Below are 20,961 nucleotides of genomic sequence, written 5' to 3'. Positions count from 1 at the left end.
GGGGGGGAAGGGGAGGCCTCTACCGCCGGGTGGTGCTGTTGGGGGTGTCAGTATTAGAGTGGGAGTGTAGAACTGGGATGATGGAGGGTGTGGACGTACGAATGGGCATGCCTGGGGCTCCATTGGGAGCTCCGGGGGGAGGGATGCCGAATGGTGGAGGTGGGAGTTGGCCGGGGCGACCTAAACCAGAGTTAGAAGCTAGAGTTCTCTCCAACGAAAAGAGAAGAGGTTTGTCGACGGGTAGGCGTAACGTTCACGTACCAGGGAATCCGAATGGAGGGGGAAAGGCGCCTGGAGGAACCATTGCAGGGTTGGGGACAGCTTGGCCCTCGGCGGCATATGAAGACGTGATCGAGTCAATGACGGATTGTGCCTTTTCCTGTCCAATCTCTGCACCAGTTGTCAGTACCGTGAGCGACAGACTGTGCTTGGGGGGAGGTACTTGTACATACGTTGATAGTATTCCACCACGTTCCTCAAATGATTCCGACCCGCATTGTGTGCCTTGCGCACGCTCATCGAGTCGTGCGTGAGATATACATCGCAGTAGTCACCTGTATACAGAATCCACCATTAGAATCACTGTAGCTGGAACTCAAGTCGTATTGATAGACGATTGCTTTCGGATGCGCAATCGCCTCCGAACCTCGGATATGTTCCAACGGGAAAGAAGACCTACAGAAGAGTACAACGGAGGTCAGCTTGAATTTTCACATAATAGGAAAGAGATACTTATATTTTGGCATCTTCAATTCTGGAAGCGATTGCTTCTGCAATACTGGGGGAGAAGTTCGAATGGGTGGCGCTCAATAGGCGCGTTGCGCGTTGACGAAGATTGTGCGCTGAGTAAACACAGATTTTGCTGATCAAAAGAGCAATTCTCAGATTGCAGTACAACTCTTGTCTTCTATGTCAATACTCCAACTGCAAAGTCGCGAGGTTAATCAAAGCATTGTCGCAAGTAAATTTAGCTACTGAGCGGAGAGATTCGATCCTATGGAGGCTATCAGAGCGGTGTAAAGTGGCAGAATCTGATTATGTCCTCAGGCTTGAAGGTGTCAAGACTTGTTGCCTTAAAAGCAGCTTCATGTTATAAGGTTGCAATGATGATGACATTCAGTCGGTCATTTTAATTTTGGCTCATGCTATTCCAAGTACCATGGCAGAAGACTTTGTCTCTTATGGCAATTCAGAGGAATTGCGAGCTAAAAGTATATGATTGTTGACTATTACTCGTCAAGCAGAATAAGTCAGCCTCGCCTTGCCATGCGCTGCACGATGGAGCTCGAACTGAATGGAATACATGAGCCGAGCGACAAAATGTCGTCTTACTATTCAAATCGCTTTCTCAGCAAAGGAGGATAGCCCCAATTGGCCATGTTGAATGATAAGAGTTATTGAAGCTGTTTTGCTCATTCTTAGTAGATCTGATTCGAATCTATAGTAGTGTTATCTGATGGTTCTCACACGGATTTCTGCCTGAGCCACTCTTCAGAGTCAACTCGATCTGTGGTTGAGATCTTGAGAGATCCAGGGGACTTCTCCTCTGAATCATCTCAGCTGTGATTCATGATGGCGTCGATGTGTCAAGGGCTGACTGTAATTGTGCTGCAACTGCTTCACACTTGCAAGTCTCGAAACATCAAGATCAGAACTTAGCAGCCATGGCAGATACGAGCGCTTTTCATCAGGGAGAGGCATCGTACAAGGTCGAGGGAAATCCAGCATCTCAGGAGATCCAGTCAGATAAACCTTGCAAGCACGACAGTTCAGCTCGGCGTTCATGCTGCAACCTCAGGGGATGGCCCCGTGCGATAAAGATCCTCGTCTCTGTTGCAGTGGGTGGTGCAGTTCTAGCTGGAGTCATAGTTGGCGCTGTCCTAGGAACGAGGGATACTCGATATCCAGATTATTTACCTCTTGACTATTTCCTGGTGGATGAGTACTACCCATCCTCCTTCTTTGATCACTTCTGGCACTTTACAGACGAGGACCCTACCTATGGATTCGTCGAGTAAGTAACCGACCTTAGGCCATCTTGCATTGAGCTCGCGCTCACAATCTACAGGTATGTCGATCGCAAACAAGCAGAGTCCCTCAGCTTGATACAATCTACAGATTCCTCTGTAAGTATCAGAGTCGATAACAAAACCCGCTACGCACCTCGAGGCAGAAAGTCCGTCCGACTCGAGTCCAAGAAAGGCTACGACACGGGACTATTCATCTTCGACATCATCCACACACCCTACGGCTGCGGAACGTGGCCCGCCCTGTGGCTAGCGGATACATACAACTGGCCGCTCAACGGGGAAATTGACATCCTTGAAACAACAAACAGAGCTACAGAGGGCAACGTGGTCACCCTGCACACCGAGAAGGGCTGCAGCGTCGAGGGAAGACGGAAGCAGCTGGGGAGCGCGCTGCACTCAACCTGCGACGATAAGCACGGGAACGCGGGGTGTGGTGTCCGGGGTCGCCCGGCGACGTATGGCGAGGAGTTCAACGAGAACGGCGGTGGTGTATGGTTCCTGTCCTCTGCCTCTAAGATCAAAATACTGACCTGAGTCCTAGGTGTACGCGGTCGAACTCCGACAAGCAGGAATCCGAGTCTGGGTTTTCCCTCGCGACTCCATCCCAGACGACATCTCGAATACGGAGCGCAAGCCTGACCCGTCTTCTTGGGGAACGGCTCTGGCTGACTTCCCCAACACACACTGTGACATTCCCTCTCACTTTAGCAACCAGAGCATCATCGTCAACATCGATCTGTGCGGCGAGATGGGTGCCCAACGGGAGGACTACAAGGGTTTGTACGATTGTCCGGCAACATGTGAGGAGTTTGTGGCTCGCAACCCGCAGAATTTCTCGCAGGCTTATTGGGAGTTTGGGAGTTTTCGGATCTATCAGACGATGTGAAGGATATTTCTGTAATTGATTTCACTCTGACTGGCTTATACTTTCGTGGGGGTTGATGAGTTTTCAGGTATATTCGATGACTTATGTGACTGGCTAGGGGGATCTTGCTATTTATATGAACTTGCGAGGATCATATTGCTAATTGTCTGCCCTTTCTGGCTCATGTTTGACGCAATTGATACCATACCCGTGATTGATTTATTCCTCTACTTCATTGCTGCTGAGAGTCTATAGCGTAGTACATACTAGTGTGAGTGCTAGTATGAAAGTTTATCGCAGAGTAAGATGAGGGTTACCCGAATAAACCTAATGACAGGAGAAATTGCGAAAATCACGCAAATCTTATTGACAACTCGCCATGACGTGATCTAGGACGATTTACAGAGCGGTCCAATATGTCCATGTTGCCAACTTGCGGCAAGTCCTCGATCCCAGCGGATTTGAGTGACAAACCGACAATGAGGTCTGTCCAGGATCAAGCGGGAGATTGACCAGTCGCCAGGCACCGGAGATGCCAGAACCCCAAGCTGGCCTCAGACCCGGCATTCTGTTACTTAAGATTATTGCCGGCCGCATGGTTCTAGTCCCTTCTGATCTTCAGGCTTTAGGTAATGACCTGACGAGTCCAACTCCGGTGGATGATGCAAGGGGAAAGAAATGCCGCATACTGGAGATGCTTATGCAGTTTCGTACAACTGGGACACTGGATGCCGATGTGATGTGCTTGCTTGGTGCTACACACATTGCAAACTGATCGGTGTAGGACGAGGAGGTGATTTTGTTGGAAGGTGATCACCGAGTCCAGAGATCAGAAAGCAAGGTTGTTATGCCGTTGTCCGTTGAAGTTTAAGGAAGAGGGGTTTCACCGACCCCAAGGCCCCAAACAGTGAAACGGTAGACTACCTCAAAATACAGCACGGAGGAATTAAATGTAGACGAAAAAGGCATCTGCCAAAAGGAATTGTGACTTGGTTGAGAATCATGGTTTCCAACCCCTTACAACCCCATAACACACACTTCTGCTGGTGGGATCACGGGAAGATATCACGGGATGCTGATTGCTGATGGTGCCAGCCTGGCAGTTAGGTAGTGAGCCACGCTGGGCTGGGGATGGAAAATCCGGGGAAGACAATTTCCTGTTTCATCTTGTCAGGCTGGGCTGGAGGAGCCTCGGATGGCTCAGTTTGACTTGAACGGACCGGCCATTCGCCGGTTAGGCGATCCGGTTACTCGGCGAGAACCACCAGTAATAATAATACAGTCGTTCGTGAGATGATGACCGGAGGTACTCTGTAAAGGAAAAGTAGAAGGCCGGTTTGCATGTTGGAGTCGCAGAAAATTTACTCCCCCTCAATAAAATTGATTGGTCAAGAGCAAGTGGGTTACAGGGGAGAAAATAGAACAAGAAAAACCAAAGGAGAAGGAGAAAAAAATTTTCCCTCTCCTGCGTCATTTCTTGAGATCCACATCTGCAGTCCAGGCTGTCCCGGTCTGGGGAAAGCTGTCCTATTTGAGCCTAGTGTCTGCTCTCCTGTCGATTTGCGGTCAAGCCTGTCAAGGCGCACCTGGGATGTGATTCTCTACCACAGTATATGTGAGGTAGACAGAAAAGCCTGGGTATGGTTGAGGTAGCAATTATGACGGTATCAGTTTTGACATGACATCTTGTGTAGAATATTCGATGAGGGAATAGTTGGTAGAATCCGAGGATGAGAAGATTCTATGACTCTTCGTCCTTGAATGATCGCCCCCTGACTCGATCTTGGCGCTAGACCCAACAAAGGCTAGTCGGATCTACGAATGCCAAGCAATACAAATTCGCGTACTAGTAGTTCTAGTCTACTCGTCAGACCCCAAGACATCACTATTGAAGATTCATCTCCTGAGTCTCAGTTATGGGATTAATTATTGTCTGCCATAAAAATAGTGCTATGATAGTAGATCCAAGACCAAGTACTCATTCCCAGAAAGGGGTATGGAGATATTCTGCAGCCTGCTATGGTGACACGGAGTCCTCAGTAACGGTACCTTAGTTTCTGGGACCAAAATGATGCAATTGTACATGCTTGGTGGTACATGCGGGGTTTTTCTCATTGTTTCTTTTCCCCTTGTTTGCTCTTTTTTACGCTCAGACAGACAAACAACCAACCATATCCATAGTTCAATAACAATGGACCATGATACATTCCTCCATACTCCGTAGAGTCCGTATGCAGATGGGTGAGGAATGATTGCTTGAGATTCGACATGCAGCATTCTGCGATCTGTCCAAATAAAGATGCCACGAGACTACCTTAATTTGGATCTTGCCGCATGATTCAGCCTCCAGGAACTGCGACACAATAGCACACAGCGATCTGAAGCATCGACGGAGACGGTGAGGTGAGGTGTTCGCCCTTGGAAACGGGCGCGACAGACATCGTCATGCTACCATGTCTAGAACCATCTGCTCTCCTCATCATGACAGCTGGACTGCTTCGGTAGCATTTTAGGAAAGAGGCGACTGCTCAACCGACTCGTGACTAACCATCCAGCAATTTCCATTACCCCCAGAAAATTCAAAGAGTGGATATGATTGGCTCCTGAGCCAGTTTCTGTTACGTTTGCCACAACGCAGAGGGACGGTGTGCATGTCAGATGATCTCCCAGAATTTCTTAAAGCAGCAAGGACTGTTGCATGCGAGCTGGAAATTTTCGCCCAATAGGAGGCTGGGTTCCTGACACAATTTCATCATATGCACTCCGGATTGGTTGCTTCGCCCCTGAGTCAGCAAATTATTCTTGCTGCCGCCTTACAGCCTGCCGAAGAACCGCGCGCATAGTCACGGAGGCTTACCTTGACGATGAGAGAATTTTCGCCGGGGAATTTTTAAAAATTTTGACGACCAGACTAACCACCAACTCCACTTGCTATCCAGGATCCACAAGCAGCACCGCGTGTGACCATCTGGGACTCTGGGTTTGTCCGTGACTCTTGTGCCTGGCAAGGAGCGCCCCAGCTGAGGCACTAATGGTGCAATTTGGTGCAATGATGGGACGCTGTGACGGCACAAGGGGGCATAACCATATAACTATATAAAACCTTCCCCGCCAGAATGTTTGGGTCCCATACTGTACAGTCTCCATCAAGCAAACAAAGAAATTTCTTCTCCTTGTTACCTCGCGTCCTCTAATAATCGCTAATTTCTCTCTTTCACGTCTTCAATCCGTGCAAACCTATACTTGATATTCGAGCATCCTGCTTTTGCTTGCTTGAAGTCGCCCTCCATTCTGCGCGGTCACGTCAGTTACTAGACTAGACGTTTAGCTTCATATTAGATGGTTCTTTGCTGAGAGTTGGCCTTTGAGTCAATCGCACAATCCGCATACCACGATCTTGATTCAACTATAATCCAGTCAAAGAACATCCATCACCACTACCGACATCATGCCGGCGACAATGAACTACCGCGTGATTGAACCTCACCCGTCCGTTCCCCACAGCAGCCGTCCAGCCCTACATACAGCTCGCGGAGGCGCTGGCAACATAATCAGCCTGAAGAACACCAAGACTACCGATTCGCAAACAGCCACCGGCCCCGCCTCCCTGACGCGCCTGGATTCAAATGTCCCAAGTACCTTCAAGTCCGGCCGCGGCGGCGCAGGAAATGTTCGCAGCAGCAGCGAACGGGCAATCTTCAGCTTTGACGAGGAACTGGAACGGGAGTTGCGTCGCGCCGCTCCTGTCTACCATGTGGGCCGTGGTGGTGCCGGCAACATGATCTACAGTGATGGTTGCAGCAGCGGCAGCAGCATCCTCACTCGCAAGTTCTCTTCCAGCAGCACGGCATCAGGCAGCAGCACCGGCTCTGCTACCGACCGAGCTCGGGAAAAGGCCCTTCGTGGCCTGGAGAGGGGCTGGGGAAAGATTAGGGGTATGGCTTAAGGGGTCGCCATTCCCTCTTGCATAATGCGCTGCGCTGCGCCTAACGACATCACGATTTACGACCAACAAACAAAAAAGTTTTACTTGATTCAATCATTATCTCCTTGGGGAAGTCAAAAAACTATCACCTACGCTTTTCTTAATCCAACTTCAACATTTCGTCCAATATGGTTCCTCTCTCAAACCGAGCTGCCTATGGAGCGTCTTGACGACAATCCGCCGCTGCCTTCTATTCGTTCTGCTTCAACCTGACTGTATCGACCTGATACCCCTGTTGCTACGTCGATACATCTCAACTTTGCTTCTTTGTCTATGATTCCCCAAAGGATTTTTCAACATCCGCTGCGCCCATCTCCCATCACTCAGACCATTCTGTTTCTTCAAAACTATTAAGCGTGTTTGTGTCATGCCAGATGTTGGATTGGCATCGGGGAGGTCATTGCATCTGCATCTGCGTCCCTCATGTATCTTAGCGTACCACTGGCGTTGGCCACACCAATTGGAAACAGATTCCGCTATTGTGGATCTTTGCTCTACCTTATATGCTTTACAGTGACTTTGTAGTGTGTAGTCATGCTGAGACCCGACTGAGGTACCCGTAGTGATGATATGGCATACACTTGATCATCTTACGACATATCGCTCATTGCGTCTATATTTCCAATGTCTATTATGTACAGCATCTGACTTCAGACAGCTCCCGCTGATACAGGGCACTAATGACTGGCCAGTCCAACACTGCCTGAACGCAACCAACCCCACTGAAGACGTGATGTAAATTACTTGCTTTCTGATCGATTTCGGCAGTGGGACGAGTTTCATGCATGTAGATTGAGGCGCTAGCATGTGGTATGTGAATTGTGCCCAACAACAAGAGAAAGAAAGGTATAGTGCGTGATGTGACTGAACGATGCATCAATGGCTCAAGAAGAGAGGGAAGAAGAAGGGTATCAAAAGCCAAAGCCAGAGCCGCTACAAGTAGTGTTTCGACTCGATTGGAGCCCACCGAGCTTGGTGGTGGCTGGTCTGGCATCTATGGGCCAGAAGGGCGAAAGAAGAGGACGAGCACGACTCGTCGTTCATGATCATCGCAATCATTGACGTGAGAGAAATGTTTAGGCGAATTTCCTGTGGATGATCTCCGGGTCTTCGTGCCATTCGTCTGCGCTTACCCACATCTGATGGAGATTGTTAGTTGAGCTTGTTTTGGGTAGTGGGTTGCGGAGTTTGACTTGCCTTGCGGAATGTGCTGAGCCCGGCGAGAATACCACCACCGATCCAGGTGGTGTATTTCCGTTCTGCCGGTGCAGAGATGCGGATCTTCATGTCCTCCACGGCCAATCTCTTGATCTCGCGCATTAGCCGGTCAGGGAAGTTCTTGCAGAGTGTTGAGCCCCCTGAGAGGACGATGTTGAGGTATAGGGATTTCCGGAGATCGAGATCTGTGCGGGTGATGGCGTCTTGGACGATCTGATGAACGCCGGGGTATTCCAAGCCGATGAGTTCGGGCTCAAATAGGATCTCGGGGGCTCGGTAGCGCTCTTGTCCGATCTGTCCTGGCTGATTAGCTCGCGTTGCCGCAGAATTATAAAAAGAAGTCTGACCTTGATCTTGTGCCCATCAGGCAATATGTAGTCGACGGATTTCGCCTCCGACTTGTGGTAACTGTTCATCCAGTCCTTCTCCTCCCGCTTCGGATCCAACGACACGTAGCAGACCTTCTCCTTGATCATCCGCACCACCTCCTTCTCCGCACTCGTATGCAGCACATGCCCGTTCTTCCGCAGCAGCAGCTGCAACTGCTCCGTGACATCGCGCCCAGCAACATCAATCCGCCGTATACTATTGGGAATTGCGAACCCCTCAAACACAGGCACCGCATGGGACACCCCGTCCCCTGAGTCCAGCACCACGCCCGTCGTGCGCCCGGACGCGTACAGCGACAGCACCGCCTGGATCGAGGTATACAACGCCGGCACATTGAACGTCTCGAACATGATCTGGGCGGCGACATCGCGGTTCTTGCGCGGGTTGAGCGGCGGCTCCGTCAGGAGCACGGGGTGTTCCTCCGGTAGCGTCTTCAGCTCGTTCTCGTACACGTAGTGCCAGATTTTCTCCATGTCGTCCCAGTCCGTCACGATGCCGTGTTCCAGAGGGTATCGGATCTTGAGCAGCCCGCGCAATTCCTGTGCTCGCTGCCCGATAAACACGTCGCCCTCTAGACCGCCGGCCATCACCCGGGGGTGTTTTGGCCGGCCAACGAACGAGGGGAAGAAACATGAGGGGATCTCTTCTCCGGCGAAACCGGCTCGGATTGTGCCGCTGCCATTGTCGATGACAATGGGGGCGTTGTGGAGGGTTGCCTCGGCCATTTTGTGAGGAGAAGGGTTGTGTTTGGGGAGGAGGTCGGTATGGGGAAGGAGGAGCGAATTGTGGTGACAAAGGCCCTGAGGCCTATTCTTGCTGGGTGTGACACGTAAGACCGGTAGATGTGAAGATTATAACTGGCAGCTTGTGAAGTGAAGTTTACTTCATCAGCGTGGACACTGGCGACTGTATGCAAAATAGATGTTTTTTAGAGGGGGATGTTGAATCCCGCAACTTCGCGCGTCCGCTCATGTCTCCCATCAACAAGGAGCTTGGGCCAGCCGACTATCGCTGCTACAGAGGTACTTCTACTACGATTTGCCGCGACACAAAATTTATCACAAAACACGACGATGGCGGATTCTGAAGGCTTTAAAATCGATATAAATACCTAAACGACCACGACCCAATCTTCATGCACGGTCGTCGACTAAACAAACAAGACACCGGCCTTTCTTCTATCTGACCATACGGCTCGATCGACCAACAACTCAGCTGCCTCGAGGCCCATAGATGAGGCGCAAAAAGCTAGAATCAAATATCCTGAGGTCAAGATCGGAGCAATTCCAACGTTTCGAAGCACCAAGGGTGAAGGAGGAACGGCGACGTGATCGTTCACAGATCAATATGAAAGCAGCCAAGAGGTAGCATAAATCATCATTCATAAGGGGATTTCTTCGGATTCAATCCACAAATCCCATCTCATCAGACATTACTTGCTCCAGTGTCGGCTGGGTTTTCTGGCCAGGGCCACGAACAGGCGGCCACCTTAACATGCGAGCCCGCAGTTGTTCAGCCTGCTGCAGTGCTTGGCAGAGATTCCTGAGAGGTAATCAGCAAAGCCTGAAGCACATGTAGAGGAACCTGAAACCTACTGATAGTGACTAGCAACCACGTATCCTTGTTTCTGTAACTGGCGCGCGAGTTCCTCTTGATGGTTATCCTGAAGAGAAGGATTGGGCACGACGATGAGGGGGATGCCCATCCGTAACGCCTCGAGAATAGTGCCAGATCCTGACAAGCATTCCATGTCAGATACCAGAAGATGCCAGTGATGGGTGACGCCCAAGAAAGATGATCAATACCTGCGTGACTGATAACCAACCCACCACTTCGTCCTTTACTTATGTCTGCCTGAGCCAATGCAAGCTCTCCCTTCAGCCCATGCTCGCGGAAGGCAAAACCACCGACATCTATTCTGTGCCAGGGCCTGCGCCCAGGTGGATACTGCTTGAGGAAATTTTGATAAATCGCTGCGTTTTTGCCGTATTGAACCATTAAATGCGAGTAGCCATCTTTCTCCAGGGCCGTCACAAACGAGGGATCCAGCGCAGCGCGTACAAGCTCTTCGAAGGAGGCAGTTGCGCCGACTGTCACAAAGCACACCTTGACCGCGAGCTTCGATGTCATGACTGCAAACTAAGTTCCCAGGAACTCCGTTTGGCAGGGAACTTGATCGATGCCTTGGCTGGGCTGCAGAAGCATTTCAGCTTCTAAGCTAAATATGCCCTTTGGATAAATATGCAAGTCCGTTATCAACCAACATCAAGGTCAGACAAAGGAGATGATGAATGATTGTTGTCGTACTTCGGGGTGATGCATTGGTATGATGGCAGCAGTGAATGCGCTTATCCTGTTTTGGCTTAGCGTTTCCCTGCGAAGTTCATCCGCAGAAAACATCTCCGACCTGCAAATCCCAGGAGGAAATCGACACCCCCCCACGGCCAATCTTCGCCCGCAATGGCCTTCGTCGCAAGATATCTGGGCCGTACGGCCTTTTCGGTCGCTCGAAGAGGTCCGGCTGCTATTCAATCCCGCCCATTCTCTGTCACACCCTTCAAATTTTTGCCCGAAGATCCGCCAATCACCAAAGAGCCTTCGCCGGAGGATGAATTGCCTGACGTGCCGGAGTATTCACCAGATCTCCTCAGCAAGGAGGAGCGGTCAATGTATGATATGCTATCCCCGGAGGAGCGGGAGGCCTTTGACGCGGAGCAACGCCGGATAATCGAGGAGTTCAAAAACCCGCAAGTGCGAGCGGCCGCATTTGCGGAGATCGAGAAGAGTGTGAGGGACCTGGAGAAGGAAGTAGGGTTGCGATTCGAGGATGTGCCGGACAAGTCCCGGGGCTTCTGGGCCGATGAGGAAGAGGATGAATTCGGCCTTGTCGAGGATGCAGACGACGATTTCCACGACGACGAAATCACCTCTATGGCCCACGCGGAGGTCGAACTGCACCGCGAAATTCGTGAATATGCTCGCATTGCGGCTTGGGACATGCCTTTACTGAGCAGTGAGTTCAGTCTTTCTAAGCGACTATTGTTCAGTGCTAATCTGGCCTCCAATCCCTAGAACTCGCCAAACCATTCACCCTTCCTCCCGAAACTCACATCCTTCGCTTCCGCTACACCACGTATATGGGTGAACAGCATCCAGCCGAGAGCAAGGTGGTCGTCGAATTGGCCAGCAAGGATCTTGTCCCCAAACATCTCTCCGAGGCACAGCGCCAGACCTTCCTTAAACTCGTGGGAACACGCTACAACCCCGATACGGACATCGTACGCATGTCCTGCGAGAAATTCACAACCCGCGCCCAGAACAAGCGATACCTGGGTGACATTATCAACACGCTGATCAAAGAGGCGAAGGAAGGCGACTCCTTCGCTGACATCCCTCTCGACCTCCGCCATCACAAGCCCAAGCCTCAGCTGCGCTTCCCCGAGTCCTGGGCCATGACAGAGCAGCGGAGGAAGCAACTCGCCGCCACACGAAGAGAGAGACAGATCAGCGAGGAAGCACGGCGGGCGGTCGTGGATGGGAACGCCGTCGTTGCACAGGCCGCTCGGTCACTGCCTTCCTTGAATCCCGCCTTGAGCGCCAGAGCCGCCGAGGAGCGGGAGAAGGTTGCTGTCAAGGTTGGAGGCCAGAAGAAGAGAGTACGTTAGACCCGTGATGACAGTGATGTGTTGAACTTGTCTGGTTCATGTATTCGATGGATGTCTTCTTTGCGTGATTTCGAGTTCGAAAATATTAAGGGCGGGCGCACATGTCAAACGGTCGTATAGACTATTACTTACTCAATTGTACAATATTCCATTTCATGAGCCTTTCCCACCTTTTATTCTTGGAAGGTAAGTATACTACGTTTCTGGTGGTTCATGCCTGGACTACGAACGAGGAATCGGGGGAAAAAAAACTTTCAGCAAGTCAAATGCAATCAACCATCATGTGTCATTAAGGATAATTTTTTTGTGTTTTTTTATTTAAAATATACCCCTCAACCGTCGTTATAACAGACGACACGGAAGGACAACGAGAGATCCGCCCAAGTTCAAAAGTCACGAGAACAAAACCCGGCGTGGTCAAAGTCGAATCCAACTTCAACTCATCAACCTCGCGCAGTTTCGTTCAGAACCTCCAAACTAGCAGTTCAATCTCATATCCTTCCTTTGGCCGTAATTAAAATAATCGGCTGAAGACTCAAATCCACCCAACAAAATCAAGAGAGAGAGAGACAACAAGCAAAAGATCAGGAAAAGAAAATGTGAAGATGGAAAGATGTCAAACCGTCGACGAATGTCCACAATCGGTATCCATGCAAACGCTATCAACTTGAATGACCTCCATCTCCATGTTGCCCTCCGCCATCGAGTGGTGGGTATATTTAACTATGGGCGTGTGAGTGAATACTGCACGAGGCAACCAGACCAGCTTGGCGTGTGTCGTAGGGGAAAGTGACGGAAAAGAGAAGAGTGGCCACGGTCCACCTGTTGTCACGCGAGGGTGAAACAGACTGCAAGAGACATTCGTTCAATTGGCGAACCGGGCAAGAATTCTCTCTTATATGGATTACTTGGCACGTCCTCCGCCCATGCCGAAAACGTCGTCGGAGGAGGAGACAGCGGGACGTTTGAGGACGGTAGGGTTCTTATGAGTGAACACGCCGATAGGTGGAAGCAGCGGCTTCAGACGTCCGTCGTCGTCGTCGTCGTCGTTTCTGGTGCGGCTGTTGAGGAAGGCGCGAGGACTGGGCTCGGAGCACGAGAGGCAGGACTCAGTCGACGACGAGCGGTGGTGGTTGGGAGACTCGGAGAACCTGGCGCTTCCATGGATGACGCCGGTCTTGGGGCTCACAAAGAGGGGATCGTCATCGATATCCTTGAGAGCCTCAACAGTATGATTGTAGAGGCGCAAACCCAGGGAGTCAATCTGCTTGGCATCCGAGGCATTGGTCTCCGTACCACCGTTAGGAGCGACAGGATGGTCCTGGAACAGGCGACGAGACTTGGGTTGCACGCGTTTAGTGCGAGGCTGACCTGCGAAGACATCGGTATCGGCGGGCATCATGTTGGTCTTTCCAGGCACAGTGGTGGCTGCGAACATGTCATGCAGACCACGCAAGAACTCATCCCGTTTGGTACGCTCTTTGGGATCGGAGATAATCTGTTGACCAGAACGACTCAGATCGGCGGACCTGTAGTCAGGAAGGGGGTCGAAGGAGAGCAGGTCGATCTTCTTATTGTGCACATTGGTACCACGATTCTGGGGAGCGGAAGTATAACCTGGGCCACCCTGGTTGCGGACGTGTGAGCTAGGAGACTGAAGCTGTGCACCCTGTGCCTGCTTGGAACCGCGAGGGTGAGCGGAACCTCTAGGTGAGTTGCCATTGGTGAAGTTGGGGCGGCCTGGAAGCGCAAGGGAAGCTGGCTGGTGCATGGAGACAGCGCCCTTGTCCTTGTTGCTTCTTTCAGTATCGGAATGCTCAGCAGTTGCACTGATTGCCAAACGAGAGCCCCTCACAGCACCGCGGTCGGAAGCAGCATCATCGAGCAAGCCAGCCAGAGCACGAGACTCGCGGATCTGGTTGCCTCCGCCAGACGAAAGGCTTGGGACATTGTACTTGTCCCGGTACCAACGGGGAATATCGCGCAGACCAAGCTTCTCGAGCATGGAGCGATCGGTGGGCATCTCGTGCTTAAACAGGCAGCCTACATGATTGTTAGTCCACAGCTGTCAATCGCCTGTCGTCATGGACTGGACCATACCTTGCTGCTGATAGTCGCACTCGCCGTGACGGATCCAATAAGAGCAGTATTCCTTTTTCGGACCTCCCTATGCCATAGTCAGTCTTGGTCTTGCTCCTTGTCGTAAACCGAGGAACGACTCACCTGTCTGGGGTTTCCGCCACCGTTTCGATCAGCGTGACCCGCAGCAGCGCCGGCATTAGGAGCAGTACCCATATTAGCGGGCACAATCCAACCGTGGTTGGGAGGCGGGTTAGGCATCACCCAGTTCTGACCATTGCCTTGCGGATACATGGGCTGGATAGCCAGACGCTGCTGGGGACCAACACCGTTTTCATCCGGCATGTATCTGGGCGCAGGGCCTTGATTGTCATACTCCCTAGCACGCTGGCTGGGGACATTGGGGAGATTGACGGGAAATTGGAAACGAGAGAAAGGAAGAGCTCCCTCCACAATATAGAACGAGCAGCGAGGGCTGACGGTACCGAGGCTGGTCATGCCCTGGGTATCACCTGGAGAAAGAACGCGTGGAGCTGAACGAATATTGAGATGGATAGGAAGCTCGTCAACAGCAACAAGAGGAACAAGGGTACCATTAGGTCTGGCACAGAAAAACTGAGGACGCAGAGGGGAAGACATGATGTGGTGGTTCGCTCTCCTGAGCTTGACTTTGACACTCAAAAAGCAAGCCTAGAACTCAGAAGAGCTGAGAGGTTAATCCGAGAGGTGGTTTTGAGATCGCTTAAGAAGATACAACGGGATAAGTGATGCTTTGGAGTGGAATGACGATGAAAAAGCTTTGCAGAGAGTGGGTGTTGAGAGAGAGAAAGAGGGAGGAGAGATGAGGTGAGGATATTTCTCGCGACTATTGCTCAGTGAATAACTCGCGAGATATTTTGGTGTTTTGTGTGCGATGTGAAGCGAGATAGACATTCACTGCTTGAATAGGGCAGAGTCTGAAGCAGCACACCACCTTCTATGTGTTGTGATCACAATGTGGATGAATCTACTAAATCAATGACAGGCAGCGTATATAGCGACTTCAAGAAAACCATCTAAGAGAAGGAAACATCAGCTGTCAGAAAAAAAAAAAAGAGTATATAAGCAGATGGGATGAAGCTATCCCAAAGTCTAGATACAAGACCAAAAAGACTATATTGACCAAGCTTCTAGGAAGAAACAGCGAACAACACTAAAAGAACGAGAGGAAAGAAAGGGGAAACACTTCAGGGAAACACTTCTTTCTTTAGGATTCAAAGGATTCAAAAGAACAAGAAGAAAAAAAAGCTTCAAGCTTAGTCCTTAAAGAAGACAGGGACTGTTTGCCTCCATCCTAGATCGTGTTGGCATCAGTACAACAGCTCAACGGATGGCTGCAGTTTGCTCTCCCACTCGCTTTCTTTGCTTTTTCTTCCCCTTCTCTGGGCCTTCCTCTCAACAGGCCAACGGTTTTCTGGAAGGGTAGAGAAGGGCCTAATTCTTTTTGTGATCGTCCTATTTCAGCATCTCGATCTTCTCCTTGAGTGGCGGGTGCTATGGATCAGCCTGATCGTTCGGAATATAAGGCTGCACCATCCGACTATTGAGGACGTCTTCTACGGACCAGTGGGAGTCCGCCAGCTTACTTTACCGGGCTCGAACCTTGCATGGTAGTTTCCAAGTGGACGCTCTCACGTTGATCTAAAGTGTGTAATAAAGTACATCATGGCATCAAAGTCCTTGTAGAAAAGATTCCATTCCGATTCCCTTGTACGCCATTGATGCAACCGCCCCTATGTAAGAACCACATTCCAGTTCATTCCTATGCCATAGAGAATCAAAGAGCGCAAGAACGACGGAAAAATTAGCACAGATTATCTCCCTGATGTCGAAAATCTTTGTCCGGGTTGACTCGGCCCTGACGACGTTGTATAGCCTGTCGGGTAACCGGTCAACTCGATAACGGGAGATCCAGTAGGACCGGTGCTGGTTGTACCAGGGACTCCATTACTGGCTGGGCTCGCTGCAGCCCTACTGGCCAAAATCCTTCGACGCTGTGCAAGAGAGCCGCGAATTCCTTGCAGGTATTTCTTGGCTTTCTCGATAAGCTCGCGATCCTCAGTGCTGTGCTTCAGAGCGTCTAACATCCTTGCCACTTGCGTCTCAGACCGAAGGTGGGGACAAGTGCGCGCAATTCCATAATGCGCAAGCCCGCATAGACCACAATGTTCAACGCCGGCCTGCTTCAAGCGGCAGGAGCCCACCGGATGATGCTTGGTGCAGATGAAGCAGGGCGGGTGACGTGCCTCCACCTTGCCGTCCATGCCCGTTGCGCCGCATGCAGGGACTTCATCCTCTTCGGTAGTGATACGCTTGAAGGGACGCACTGTACGGAGTAGCCTGGTTAGTACCGAGAAATCAGGACTCAGGCGGGAGACTGCGTTACCTTTGACCTTCTTGGCGGGCCGTTCCATCTCGTCAGAATCCATCCCAGGGTCATTGTCAGATTCCAATTCTATGGCCTCGTCCGCCTTGTATTCATCGTCACTATCGGCCTCGCGGCGAATCTTCATGGGTGACACTTCCGTCGCGTCTTTTCCGTAGTCTACTGCTGCCCGCTTTCGTTTGCCGCGGCCCAGTGTCTCTGCCTTTTTCCTGGCCTCTTCTGCCGCCGCTTGCTCACGCTCCTGCAAAATCTTCTCCCATATCGTATTCCTGATTGCGGGATCTTCATCTTTATCGTCAGTGTCCTGAAGTTGGCCGTCCAGATTCTGGTTGTCATTCGCCCAGACCCTGGCGAAGCTGAACTGAGACCCCGGCGCACTTTCGTCAGGTGTCTTTGCTTGTTCTTCCTGACTACGATCGAGGAGTTTGTCAACAGATTCCGAATCGTACTGAACGTCTCCTGAGTCATCATCATCAAACAGTGCTTGTGCTCCGTGACGCAATATAGATTCCAAATCCCGCCCATCATCCTCCTCTGCGACCATCCGGTCAATGAGAACATGGTCTAGGACCATCTTCTTCTTGCCAATTTGCATGATTTTCTCCTCGACACTCCCGCGAGTCATAAGCTGGAAGACAAGCACTTTATTCTTCTGACCGATGCGGTGAGCGCGAGAAAGCGCCTGCATGTCCTGATGAGGGTTGAAGTCTGGATCCATAATGATAACAGTGTCTGCCGTGGCGAGATTAATTCCCACACCACCGGACCTGGTGGATAGAAGGAATGCGAAATATGGTGAGTTATCAGCATTGAATTCATCAATACGTTTCTGCTTCTCTAACGAAGACACTCGCCCGTCCAGGCGGCGATGCAGAAGGCCGAGGCCGTCCAGAAAATCTTCAACAATATCCAGATTATCAAGGAACTGGCTGAAAATTAAAACTCTGTGGCCTCGCTGCTGAAGCTTAGGAAGCATAATCTCAAGCAGCTTAAGCTTTCCTGATGCCTCAACCAGGTGCTTGTGCGATGCAGCAGCATTAGTAGTGCGTTCCTCAATTGCTTCACTGTAAACAAAAGGATGGCATAAGCATTTTCGAAGCTGCATGAGGATATTGTTCAAATTATGGCGATCTGCCTGCTTAACGCCTTCAGAGCCATTGCTCCTCTGAAAAATGGCCTTTATGAGCTGTGGATTTTTTGCCAAAATAGACTTGTACAGCTTCTTCTGAACGACGGACATGGAGACAGGCACAATGATTTGAACCATGGGAGGAAGAAAGGTGAGGACTTGCGCTTTTGTCCGTCGCAGGAAAAATGGACGAATCATATTGTGCAGTTCAGGAATGTTCTCTTTTGAGAGTGTGCCGTACTCTTCATCTAATTTTGCAGCTTCCTTGGTTGGATCACAGAACTGAAGCAAATTGAAGAGCTCCCGCGTGTTGTTCTGGAGCGGTGTACCAGTGAGGAGTAGCTTAAAAGGGAATTTGAATCGCGACAGAGATTCGTATATCTGGCTTTTATCGTTCTTCAAGCGCTGCCCTTCGTCGACTACCAGACCTGCCCACGGTATTTTCATGAGAACCCGTCGAGACGCGTCATCAATCATAGTCTCGTAGGATGTGACTACAACGTGACATCGAAGATCAGGCTCATCCTGAGAAAACATCTCATGCTCCTGGGCCAACTTGCGGGCGAATGCCGAACCGTAATATGTGGCGACGCGAATGGAGGGAACCCATGACTTGATCTCCTTGCGCCAATTTGGACAGGTCGAATTCGGCACAACAACAAGGAAGGGCCAGCACTTATGATACTGGATGAGAGTCGCGAAAAGACCAATAACCTGAATAGTCTTTCCGAGTCCCATTTCGTCAGCAAGGATGCCATTTTGTTGCTTGAACCACATGTAGTATAGCCAATTCACCCCATCTTTCTGGTAGTCCATTAGCTGCCCTCCGGTCATCGTCTCAGGCTGAGTTTCTCTGACAATTTGAGTCTTGAAATTTTGCTTCCGAATGTGAGCAAGATGCTTCTGGAGTGCACCTGGCTCCGGCGTATGGATGTAATCACGTCTAACCCAGTCCTCGTAGGCAGCTTTGAAATCATTCCATCGCTCAGTTTGGCTAGGATCAGGAGGGGAGTCCCACTCTGCATCCTCATAGGGTAGGCCTTTGAATTTCACGTAAGCCCTGGTCACCTTGTGTATCCTCTCAAGGTCTGACTCAAGGCTTCGCTCTTCCACTTCTTCAGAATAATACACTTGAAAGACAATGTCGACGCGCAGGAAATCTTCAGGGATCGCCTCCTCTATCGTCATACGCGGTTTCAAATTCTTCTCTGATCTGAAGAAAGCTCTTCGCATAGCAGGACTAACAATTCCCCAGACCCAGCTGCCGGGCATCCATGATGTATGGTGGTAGGAGTACCCCTTCCATTTAATGAGATATTCCTTATCCGCTTCCTCCATCACGTGGGCAGTGTTGACGTTATTTCTGGTGTCTGCTGGTCGCCATGCAACTAAAGCACCGATCTCGCAGGGAACTGACGAGCAATCATGGCACTTCCAGGTGAAGGAGTATTCTTCAAAGCGGGCCGTTGCAGGAACATCGGTCGTGTCGGAAATTGGAGGTAGATGTTCAAAGTGAAAGGCTCTGTGGCAAGCTGTACATCGGAATAGCACATTGTCGACATTGTTGACAGTAGTCATGTCCACAGGGGTAATTGGATCTTTCCCACCATTCTCCTGGCGAATCTGCTGTTCTTGCTTTGGTGTCAAGCGTTCCCGGAGAGGCTTCGACATCTTGCCTTGATCTTTACATTCGATACAACGGCCTTGATGTGGTGATATGGGGTCCTTTGCATGGGAGAGTCCTATGCAGCGACGACATTGGAGAACAAACTGTTCTTCGGCCACTTTGGTAACAAGATGATCACGATTCGATCTGGGACCTAGGCAGACTTGGTGATAGGCACTAGTACAGCCCTGGCAGAAAACAAGAGGGCCTCTAGTGTCATCATCGCCTTCAATTCCACAAACCTCACAGGTGCCATGATGACGAAGGCGGAACGCATCGTCTGAAGGAATCTTCTGAAAAGTTTCCTTGGCCCCGAAAAATTTCTTTTCTCTTGAAGACTCATCAATCTCGGAGATATCGTCTTCCATTCTTTCACGCAGATTCCGCCGCAAGGTCTTCCGCTGACGAGTAGAGAAGCGCTCGCCTCTAGCTTCAACGTAATCGCTCTCTGAACTTGACTGTCTTGATCGGCGCGACTCCCGGTTGCGGACACCTCTCCTGAGGCGGCGAGTTCTTGAGGTGATAGCAGCGGAAGTAATAATATCCTCACTTGAAGCAGTATCCCCTATTGACTTGTCTTCATCACTGCTGAGGGGACCAAAGAAGTCCGTGAAGTTAGCGTTCTTTGCCCGTCGAGAGCGCCGGCCTCGGGCTCCAGATTCAACGATCTCTTTGTCTGAGGACTGAAGCGATATGTGAGAGGTTGTAGGAGATGAAGTGTGGTAATCGGTGCTCTGAAAATGGAGTAGAGCCTCGGGACCGTTTTCAAGTGTCTGAAGGTGCGAGAAAGCGGCCTATAGACGAAGGTTGAATGATTAGCTCAAGCATAGTGGTAGAATGTCAGGTGAGCCTCACTATGTCTGATTCACCACTTCGTAACCGCACGCGATACGAGGGCTCGTTTATAGGATGTGATATTTCACTGATCACATAGCGCACTGCAAAATGACCAGGAAGAAATTCATACTCTTCTGGGTTCGCGACGGGAGGTATTTCGACTGCAGCGAGTCGCATTTCACGAGGCACCTGATCTGGAGAGAGGATTTGCTCCGGTTGAGACACTGGTAGAGGCGCTGGCTGAGGCGTTGGCTGAGGCGTAGATTGAGGTCTTTCCCATTGAGTATGCGTTGTAGTCGAACCATCGAATTTATTCAGCAGTTCTGCAACAAGATCCTCGTTGTCATCGTCTTCATTAGAAGGGAATGCTGCTCTGTGATATAGTTCCATTGTAGTGAATAGTGGATGCAACACCTCAACACATGAGGTACTCGGCGAAGAGAAAAGTAGGAAATAGGGAAGGAGAACTAATTATACAAGAAAAAGAAGTGAACATCCACATAGTACAGATGAGAAGTTAGAAGTGATATGAGAGACGAGTATGCAAGGTCAGTGACATCCTTAACAGGAGCATAATCCCTTTGACACTTCTCAAAAGCGTAATATTAAGATGCTCTATAAATTGGTGTTCATCCCTGACGCGTTAGAAGAGACGCGAACCTGGTCCGGAAC

At 50.5% G+C, this 20,961-nt stretch overlaps 8 protein-coding genes across 8 annotated transcripts; 3 read left to right on the top strand and 5 right to left on the bottom strand.

Annotated features, from left to right (window-relative positions):
• Nucleotides 1-19: 19 nt before the first annotated feature.
• On the bottom strand, nt 20-519 carry CDV56_106454 (putative U1 snRNP complex component Yhc1; the record flags this gene model as incomplete). The annotated part of the gene is made up of 3 exons (XM_026760073.1): nt 20-180; nt 262-390; nt 453-519. 3 exons carry the CDS (start codon nt 517-519, stop codon nt 20-22), a joined length of 357 nt encoding a protein of 118 aa, XP_026612185.1.
• A 1,145-nt stretch (nt 520-1,664) lies between these two features.
• Nucleotides 1,665-2,916, top strand: CDV56_106310 (glycoside hydrolase family 16 protein; the record flags this gene model as incomplete). Its single annotated transcript, XM_026759929.1, has 3 exons — nt 1,665-2,014; nt 2,069-2,519; nt 2,572-2,916. The coding sequence occupies 3 exons, from the start codon at nt 1,665-1,667 to the stop codon at nt 2,914-2,916; spliced, it is 1,146 nt and encodes a 381-aa protein (XP_026612184.1).
• Nucleotides 2,917-6,343: 3,427 nt separating this feature from the next.
• CDV56_106055 (DUF3602 domain-containing protein) lies at nt 6,344-6,841 on the top strand (the record flags this gene model as incomplete). Its single annotated transcript, XM_026759674.1, has 1 exon — nt 6,344-6,841. The coding sequence occupies one exon, from the start codon at nt 6,344-6,346 to the stop codon at nt 6,839-6,841; it is 498 nt and encodes a 165-aa protein (XP_026612183.1).
• A 1,191-nt stretch (nt 6,842-8,032) lies between these two features.
• Nucleotides 8,033-9,213, bottom strand: RO4 (actin-related protein ArpA; the record flags this gene model as incomplete). The annotated part of the gene is made up of 2 exons (XM_026759513.1): nt 8,033-8,392; nt 8,446-9,213. 2 exons carry the CDS (start codon nt 9,211-9,213, stop codon nt 8,033-8,035), a joined length of 1,128 nt encoding a protein of 375 aa, XP_026612182.1.
• Nucleotides 9,214-9,891: 678 nt separating this feature from the next.
• Nucleotides 9,892-10,618, bottom strand: alg13 (N-acetylglucosaminyldiphosphodolichol N-acetylglucosaminyltransferase catalytic subunit ALG13; the record flags this gene model as incomplete). Its single annotated transcript, XM_026759408.1, has 3 exons — nt 9,892-10,030; nt 10,084-10,222; nt 10,294-10,618. 3 exons carry the CDS (start codon nt 10,616-10,618, stop codon nt 9,892-9,894), a joined length of 603 nt encoding a protein of 200 aa, XP_026612181.1.
• Nucleotides 10,619-10,948: 330 nt separating this feature from the next.
• CDV56_105680 (mitochondrial 37S ribosomal protein mS35) lies at nt 10,949-12,153 on the top strand (the record flags this gene model as incomplete). Its single annotated transcript, XM_026759299.1, has 2 exons — nt 10,949-11,501; nt 11,561-12,153. The coding sequence occupies 2 exons, from the start codon at nt 10,949-10,951 to the stop codon at nt 12,151-12,153; spliced, it is 1,146 nt and encodes a 381-aa protein (XP_026612180.1).
• Nucleotides 12,154-13,057: 904 nt separating this feature from the next.
• Nucleotides 13,058-14,871, bottom strand: CDV56_105471 (uncharacterized protein; the record flags this gene model as incomplete). The annotated part of the gene is made up of 3 exons (XM_026759090.1): nt 13,058-14,196; nt 14,254-14,320; nt 14,377-14,871. The coding sequence occupies 3 exons, from the start codon at nt 14,869-14,871 to the stop codon at nt 13,058-13,060; spliced, it is 1,701 nt and encodes a 566-aa protein (XP_026612179.1).
• A 1,214-nt stretch (nt 14,872-16,085) lies between these two features.
• On the bottom strand, nt 16,086-20,679 carry CDV56_105021 (putative chromatin remodeling complex subunit (Chd3); the record flags this gene model as incomplete). The annotated part of the gene is made up of 3 exons (XM_026758640.1): nt 16,086-16,597; nt 16,658-20,246; nt 20,308-20,679. 3 exons carry the CDS (start codon nt 20,677-20,679, stop codon nt 16,086-16,088), a joined length of 4,473 nt encoding a protein of 1,490 aa, XP_026612178.1.
• Nucleotides 20,680-20,961: the final 282 nt, after the last annotated feature.

The sequence above is a fragment of the Aspergillus thermomutatus genome (assembly GCF_002237265.1).
Source record: "Aspergillus thermomutatus strain HMR AF 39 chromosome Unknown NODE_185, whole genome shotgun sequence".
NCBI classification, from domain to species: Eukaryota; Fungi; Ascomycota; class Eurotiomycetes; order Eurotiales; family Aspergillaceae; genus Aspergillus; species Aspergillus thermomutatus.
This window is presented reverse-complemented; position numbering and strand designations above follow the sequence as displayed.